Source organism: Octodon degus, unplaced genomic scaffold, assembly GCF_000260255.1.
Source record: "Octodon degus isolate 3935 unplaced genomic scaffold, OctDeg1.0 scaffold00045, whole genome shotgun sequence".
Lineage (NCBI taxonomy): Eukaryota > Metazoa > Chordata > Mammalia > Rodentia > Octodontidae > Octodon > Octodon degus.
Genome location: NW_004524621.1, coordinates 14148965 through 14157583, shown reverse-complemented (window position 1 = coordinate 14157583; position 8619 = coordinate 14148965). Strand labels below are relative to the sequence as shown.

Here is an 8619-nt window from a genome sequence, read left to right as displayed (position 1 = left end):
ACCCTATAAGACCAAACCAAGAGGGTTTAAGATTTCTGGTATTTCCAACAAAAAAGATTTGAATCCATAAAGGAATTATATCTAGATTATATTAAAAAACTAGATTTGTTATGAAAATTTTAAAATTATAGCCCTTAAAAAACAAAACAGAAAACATATAATTACATAAAGCTAGAAAAAAAGTTGAATAACTTACACCTACCCAAGTCTTTCAAAATATCTTGAAAACACAGTCTTCTGCTGTTCATAAACAGGGACATGGTTAGCAAAAAAGACTACTTTCCCTTTTCGTCCTTGTGGAGATGTTAGAAGATGATGTTTACATATAAGGAGTGAAACAAAGGTTTTTCCACAACCTTTTAATATATAAAGAAAAAGAAAACATGTAACTAATATAATTCTAGTATTTCTGTAGAAAAGTATTTATTTTGGTTCTTCAAACACCATCAGGTTGACAGGTAAACTGATCATTTAGATGGATGTATAACTACAGATTTTAAACTATTAGTAAAAAATATAACTTACTTAAGTAATATACTCAAATAGCTAGGAGCAAGAGCAAGCTAAAAGTTTTTTATTTCAATGTTTATGTCTTTTAAAATAAATTGAGACTATATTTACGGTATGGTTCTCTCAAACACAAATGAAATAGGCATAATATTACAACTTGCATTTAATGAAAGAAAAAGCAAAAAACAAACTTCATAGTAATGGCAATTGGCTTACCAGTAGGAGCACATATTATTGTGTTTTTTCCTTCCTGAGCAGGACGAGCAAGCTCTAATTGGTAATTTCTTGGTTTCAACGGGTTGTACAAATTAGTATGAGACACTTCTATAAGAAAAAAGAAACAGAATTGCCAATGTTACTCCTCTGAGGAATCATCCCAATAATTATAGTCTAATGGATGTGAATCCTCATTCTAGTCAAAAGGGCCTTAACTGGGGTTTAAAATCTTTTCTGATTAACTAACTACTCCAGCTTCTTCATGATATGAAGAACAGAATTCTTACTCGGTGAAAAAGTATCAATGACAAGGGTGAAAAAACATATGGATTATTTCTAAATCATAGAAGCCTAATAAAGTTAAGTAAAAATGGTCTAATTAATTCAGGGTAAGAAAGATGATCACCATTTATATAGAATGTTGTTTGGAACAAAATAACAATATATCCTTCCATGACTGATAAAGAAAACTGTATTATTAATATTGGATTCTTAAAGCAATTTCTTACTGAGGAGAAACTAGGCTTTATAACTCTTCAGACTCTCAAATACTGATTTTTTTTATCAATATGACCAGAAATTTAAAAAAATGATTAGTCTTTATCTTAACAATAATGTTATAAGGTAGGAAAAACTTCAGAAATCATTTAGTAAGTTGAACCAATTCACTTTAAAGATAGATTTTCTAAACAGTTAAGAAAATTAATTTCACTGCAGACTTATAAGGATCTTTACATGGTAGAAACAAAGCAACACATTCATTGATTTTATTCTAGAATGACAAAAAAACTTGTCTCACTGTTTCAGTGAAAAATCTATAAATTTTCTTTTAATGATATTATCCTAAAAATCCTATTTTTTCTAACACCATTATTAATCTAAATTTCTCTCTTGATACATTTTTTAATAAATATGGCATATTATACAACCATCTGATCTCCCCATGAAAGAGTCATGAAAATATGCATACTTGAAGAAACATACTAGGACCTCATAGGGTCACAGTTAATTTTTAAAGTGCCTGGTGGGAATTAGAAGAAGGAGCTCCTCTGAAGACATAAGCGCTTCACACAGTTCTGCAAACAGCAGAGACTGCACCTCAGCAATACACACTTGTGCAGTGCGCACACCTCATCAACTGGGACAGCAACCCTGGAATCTCAGAAGAAAACTGAGTAAGTGGCTCACAAATAGCAGTATCTTTTTAAAAAGAACAGATGCTTTTGGAGTTCATAGACATTAAAGTTCCAGGAGGACTCTATTAGCAATTCCAATGTAGACATGTACATATTTGTTTAGTGCTAAAATAAGACATAAGAAAAAAGCAGAAGCAATAACCATGAAATAAAAAATTGATATTTCTATATAAAGTATCTATTTAACATAAATTCTCTTTTCTTTCTAACTTTTTCTTAAAAAGCCTTTCCACAAGGCTGTAACTTTAGGCACTGCAAAAATTATCCCTTCACAATGTAAATGAAAAATATCATTACAGAAAAAAATGTTAGGTACCTGAAGGTGGACAGGAATTCTGACTAAGATTTTGGTCTTCTGGATCTTCCCGATAGAAAATCTGTATGTCAGAATTTTCCATTCTATCATCCTCAACATTTTTCATTTCTACAGCTTTCATACCTTTATAAGATTAAAAAAAAAAAATCTTAGAATATTAATGTAGCCCAATCATAGCTTTGGTTGCAAAAGCCCCACAAAGTTGTAACACTAAAATTCTAATATTGTATTAAGATTTCTCAAATTGCACCTTTCACTTATTAAAACAATTTAAAGAATCATTTGAGTTTGAAGTCTTCATTTGATATTTGAGTTCCAACATCACTTACAACTGTATTATTCAAAGTGTGAAACATGGAACCAGCAACTTTAGGAGCTTGATCAAAATACGAATCTTGAGCTCCTGCAAATCAGAATCTATATTTTAACAAATATAGTTCTAAGGGATTCATACTTACATTAAAGAAAAGGCACTTAGCAAACAGGCATTCCACCTCTGACAGATGACCCAAGAAGTTAGATGTGTGGTACTGGGAAATGAACCCAAAGCACACTGTCTTGCACATACTAGGCCATGGATCAACCACTGGGCTGCATCCTCACGTGTGTGTGTGTGTGTGTGTGTGTGTGTGTGTGTGTGTGTTGACATACAAGATCTTGCTATATCGTTCAGGCTGGGCTGAATTTGTGATCCTCTTGCCTCAGTCTCCCACTTTCTGGACTTATAGGCATGTACCACTGTACCTGGCTAGAGCAACTTATCTAAAGATGCCTAGGTAAAACTAATGCTAAGATACTGAGATGTTCGTCAGACACAGTCCTTAAAATAAGGCTCTGGGATGATGTTAGCTTTAGGAAGCCAAATGAATCCTCAGACACTGAGTCTAGGCAAAGCCTTCTTTCACTCTTACCTTCTTCAGTTCCAAATGGCTTACAGGCAAAGGAACAAGGCAATGTCTATCATGATTCTACCTTGAAGGGTGGGTAAGCCTTGGAGTTCCAACTCTAAGGGCTAGAATTCTCAAATTATTTCTCTGATAAACTAAATTCAAGCTGGAAGCTCAGACTTGAGCCTTTCCTAAATTTTGGGGACCATATGGACTAGTAATATTAGTACTATTAGTATTCTGGATATAACAGTCTGTCCTGATCCATTTTGGAAAGTTACATACAACCAAACTAATTCCAGAATCAAGTAGCTACCTCCCTCCCAGATCTTAGCTTCATGTGAGTTTCTAACTAGAGGTGCAGTCTTATGTGTCTGAAGAAAAAGGCGCTTCCAGTGTTAAGTAAAAATTGGTAGAACATGGGAGGCCCCAAATAGAACCAAGAGGGAGATACAGCATTTTTATAAACCTTTTCCTTTTTCCCTTCAGAGCTCTTCCTTGGAATATCCTACCTTCATCTATAATCCACAGTTCATTGAAGATGTTCCCATCTTTCTCTAAAGCGAGTTTCAAAGTCTTGGGCCAGTTCTCCTTGTCTGATCTGAGAAGGCACTCAGCCATTTTCTCTGCACCTGCCATAGGCCCCTTATTGGTGCAAACCTAAGCAAGGAAAATGCAGATTTTGACCAATTATTTCAATATTTTCTTCTATAAGCTTTCACTGTAGAAATATCAATTCAAATACTATTTGATTTAAAATTATAGTAAATTATGGTTCAACGGGTATTAGTTAGCATTTTTGCCCCAGTCAACATTGTCTTATCTTGTGTTTTTTGTGTGTGACATTAGCAGTTGGGCCCAGGGCCTTAACGAGCCTTCCGCAACACTTTTGACGGGTCTCTCTCACTGTGGTACGCAGGCTGGGCTCTTTCCTTCATCACATGATATCATTGTGTCAAGCTAAGCCTTGTCATCTCCTCTTAGTTCTTAAATCTACCCATAGCAGCATTATTAGGAAAATAATCCATTTGACAGCCATTCACACTATGGACATGGCTGTCAAATGGATTATTTTGACAGAAGGATATTAGTAAGGATATAACAAAATGTTAAATAGTTTTCTCATGGTACAGAAGTTTACATGAATTTTATTATTAATCAAAATAACTAAAACTTATTGTGCAATTATTATGTTCCAGGTTTATTATATAAACATATGAAATTAACATATTAACGTACTGTAATTATTTGTGCTTTATGCACGAAGAGACAGATGCTTAAGGAAGGTAGGTAAACTGCCCAAGATCACACCACTAGTACGTGGCTGAGCTAGGATTTAACAAAATTTATATGTGGCAACAGTCTAAATGTTCAACTTCTACAAGTCTATATATCCTTTTTCATTTTTATTTGATGAACTATACAATTTTATTTAAATTTGAATAAAACATTCATAAAATTAGGTAATTTTAACTGAAATAATTCCAGGTAATAATTCCTTAGTTATGAGAGCGTGTGTATAGAACAGGGCATTTCTCATATTCTTATTATTTCCTCCAAACTTAGTATTTCATGTTAACTTACCTGCCAAATTTCTTCATAATCCTGAGTGATTAAACATTCAGCCAGTTCAGGGAGGATTTCTGTTGGAATAATTCTGGCTTTAAATTCTGGTTCTAAGCGTCTCAAAAGTGTTCTGTGGTCCTCTAACTTTTCAAGGTTTTGAAAATTCCAATTTTCAATGGCTTCATAAAGTCCAGAATAACCTGACAGAAAAGGAAATGAGAACTTTTATAAGACCAGCCAAAATGCTTTAACATTAATATCATAACCCATGCTTGAATAAATGATGCCAGAACTTAAAAAACATTTGTAAAGTTACTTCAGTTATCAATACTTTTTCAAAAAGAAAACAGTATTCATTTTAGGTATCAAAAAGTTGAGGTCTTCTAACAATATTTGTTTTAGAAGAAAGTAATACTGACAAATTTGAAGTTTTATGTTTGATATCTGTATAAAATCTTCCAAAGTATCCCATTAACTTCACCTGCAACCTGATTTCCCTTTCAGTATAACAAATCCACCAGATTTATCTTCTCAGCAATAAGCAATAAAAAGATAAAAGAAAATATAAATCTCAATTCCTGCCCTCAAAGAATTTTCAATTTACATGACTGCAAGAAAATAATATTAAGTAAATGAAGCCAGGTGTGGTGGTATGCACCTCTAATCTCATCACTTGAGAGACTAAGGTAGGAAGATTGTGAGCTGGAGGCCAGTCTGGAATATATAGGGAATTCAAGGTCAGTGTGGAAAACATAATGAGAGTTTATATAAAAAATATTAAGTAAATGGGAAATTTGAGGAGGAAAATAGTAATTCCAACTTTAATAATTTAGGAATGTCTCACTCTAAGGTTCTGTAACACAATCACCAGGCTTGTTTGATATTGAGGCCCACAAGCATTTCACAAGTGTGGGAAGATAAGGAGGTTTATCTTATAGGCCCAAGTAACTAGACCAATCATAGAGCTTTTGTGTGCAGAAATGGTTCAGAGATGACAAAACCCCTGGATTCTGTTAAAAGAATCTCAGTCTGACACTTGCTCTGCAGTGCTCTTTCTGTATATAAATACGAAACAAAAAAATACAATAAATGTGCTAGAACCCAGTCAGAAAAAGTATCACTAATGATATGCTTAATGCACAGCAACTGTACATCACCCATTTTCAGAAAACCCAACTGTGCTCTTATGACAGTTTAACAATATTTAAATATAACTTTTGGAACATTTTTCCTTATAATTGAAGTTTATTATAGCTAAAAGGCATTTCCTTAAAAATTGTATTTAGGAAGTTCAGGAAAATTAGCATTGGCCAATAACAGGAAAATGCTTAAGGTCAATCATATGTTTTATTGGGGCTAGAAACAACATAGTATTTACTATCTTAGACAGTTTTAAATGTACAATTCAACAGTGTTAAGTAAATTTACTTTTGTGAGAATTTTTTACCTTGCCCAAATTGAAACTCTATACCCATACTAATAAACAAAAATTTCTCTTTTTCCCTTCCCTTGACTCCTGGTATCTACCTCTTTCCATCTGTATGACTCTGACTACTTTAGATTACTTATAAAGGTCAAATCATATAGTATTTGCTTCTTTGTAACTGGCTTATTTAATTTCGCATACTTTGCTCAAGATTCATCTATGCTATAGCATATAGTAGGATTCCCTTTCCTCTTTTTTTTTTTTTAACATTTATTTATTTATTTAGTGTGTGTGTGTGTGTGTGTGTGTGGCCAGCTCAGCCCACCGGGGGCGGGGCTGGCTGGCATGTGGTGCTGGGGGATTGAACCGTGGTCCTTGTGCTCTGCCAAGCTTGTTCCAAGCAGGTGCTTTAGACCACTGAGCCATCTCGCCAGCCCCTCCCTTTCCTCTTAAAGCTGAATAATATCCCATTATATATGTATTCTATATGTCTTACTTTCTTACTGCTGGGAAAAAATACCCAGTTAAAAGAGGAAAGGTTTATTTAAACTGACTATTTGTAGAGATTTCAGTCCATATTCAGCTGATCCCAAGGAAGGGCCGCATGGCAGATGCACTTGGCAAAAGAAAAACAGTTCATGATGTAGCAAGTAGAATTTCTTTCCCTTTTTATTCCACTCAGGCTACAAGCTTATTAGTTCATGCTACCCACATCTAGAATAGGCTTTCCCATTATTCAGATTCAGAATTACGCTAAATAAATCAGTGGAGAATTCAATTATCACACCATAATTCAGGATCACACACTAGTGATCCAGCCACCCCCCAAAAGCCCCACGTATGTGTGCATGAGGCAATCTAGATAGACATTATTAACATCACATTTTTTAACATCTTTTTTTCGGGGAACTGAGGATCAAACACTAGGCCAACACTGAGTTAATACATTATAGCTGCTGCCCAACATCATATGTTGTTTATCCTGTCATCTAGTAATGGACATATGGGTTACTTCTACCTCAGCATCTGTGAATAATGTTGCGATGAAATGAAAGTGAACAGGATCTTTTCAAAATCCTGCATTCAATTCTCTTGGAATACACCAAAAATGGATTGCTGAATCATAAAATTCAATTTTTAATTTTCTAAGGAATCTCCATACTGCTTTCCTCAATACACAAACTGTCTTATAGTTCTACCAACAGTGCACAAAAATCTGTGTCTCCATGTTTTCACTATTATTTATTACTGATTTTTTGATACAAGCCATTGGAATGATAAATAGTGATATTTCATTGTTTTGATTTGTATTTTTTTGACGATTATGATATTTAGCATATTTCCATGTTGACCTTTTATATACTGTATTTGCTGAAACAGCAAGTCTTTTAGCCTACTTTTAAACTGTGCTATTGAAGACCAGTGAGATAGCTCAACACACTAAGCACCTGCTTAGGCAAGCACAGGGACTGATCCACGGTACCACACGCTGCATCGGGTGCACACTCGGACACAGTGAGCCAGCAACTGAGTCCGGGAAGGGTGGCACGTGCCTATAATCCCAGCACTAAGGAGGCTGAAAAACAGGAGGTTCCTATGAGTCCGAGCTGCATAGTGAGACCCTGTACCAAATACATAAAATTAAAAAAAAAAAAAAAAATGGGCTATTGGATTTTTGTTGAAGAATCATAGGCATTCTTTATATATTGTAGATGCTAATTCCTCATCAAATAAATGAGTAGGAAACATTTTATCCCACCCCATAGGTTGATCTCCTAGTCTGTGAACTCCACCCATTGAGGCACTGAAGATTTTGGGTCTGATGCAGCTCCATTTGTCTATTTACTTTTGTTGCCTATACTTTTGGCAAGGAATCCAAGAATCACACTTTCAGGTCCAATGTTACACTGTTTTTTCTCCATGATTTCTTTTAGGAGTTTTATAGTTCTGTTTTATGTTCACATATGTTTAATCCATTAATTTAATATACTATGCATGGTTAACCTTATACAGTATGTGATAATTAATTTGATAGGTCAACTTGACTGGGCTAAGAGGTGATTAGCTAGCTAGTAAAATATTATTTCTTTTTTCCAGAAAAAAGTGAGCATTTGAATAAGTGCTTTTTTTTTCTGACTAAAGAAAATTCACCCTTATAAATGTGGGTGAGCATTTTTAAAAACTGCCTAAAAACTGCCTGTCATAAACAAGTCTTTAAATTCTTCTGAATTTATTGTGTGTGGAATGAGATAAGGACTATTAATTTACTTGTATGCACATATGCATATGAAAGTTAAAGTTTATGCAGTTTTTAACATGATTATAACAGTCCATTGTTATGTAATGAATAGTTCTTCATTTCCCAATGATTCTCTAATACATCAGGTTTCCATAAATATATGTGTCTAACTGGAGACTCTCTAGCCTATTTCACTGGTCAGTTTGTTGATATCAGGGCCAACACTACAACATCTCAATGCTAGTAGTTGTGTGTGTGTGTGT

At 34.2% G+C, this 8619-nt stretch overlaps 1 protein-coding gene across 1 annotated transcript in view; it reads right to left on the bottom strand.

The window, feature by feature from the left end:
• The window catches only part of Ddx58 (DExD/H-box helicase 58), a 79461-nt gene that overhangs the window by 37536 nt on the left and 33306 nt on the right, over positions 1-8619 (bottom strand). The window contains exons 4-8 of the mRNA XM_004632018.2: positions 4710-4891; positions 3638-3785; positions 2239-2361; positions 727-834; positions 203-356 (exon numbers count right to left, since the gene is read on the bottom strand). Of these exons, the coding sequence (XP_004632075.1) occupies positions 203-356; positions 727-834; positions 2239-2361; positions 3638-3785; positions 4710-4891 (715 nt within the window). The remainder of the gene's footprint in view (positions 1-202; positions 357-726; positions 835-2238; positions 2362-3637; positions 3786-4709; positions 4892-8619) is intronic.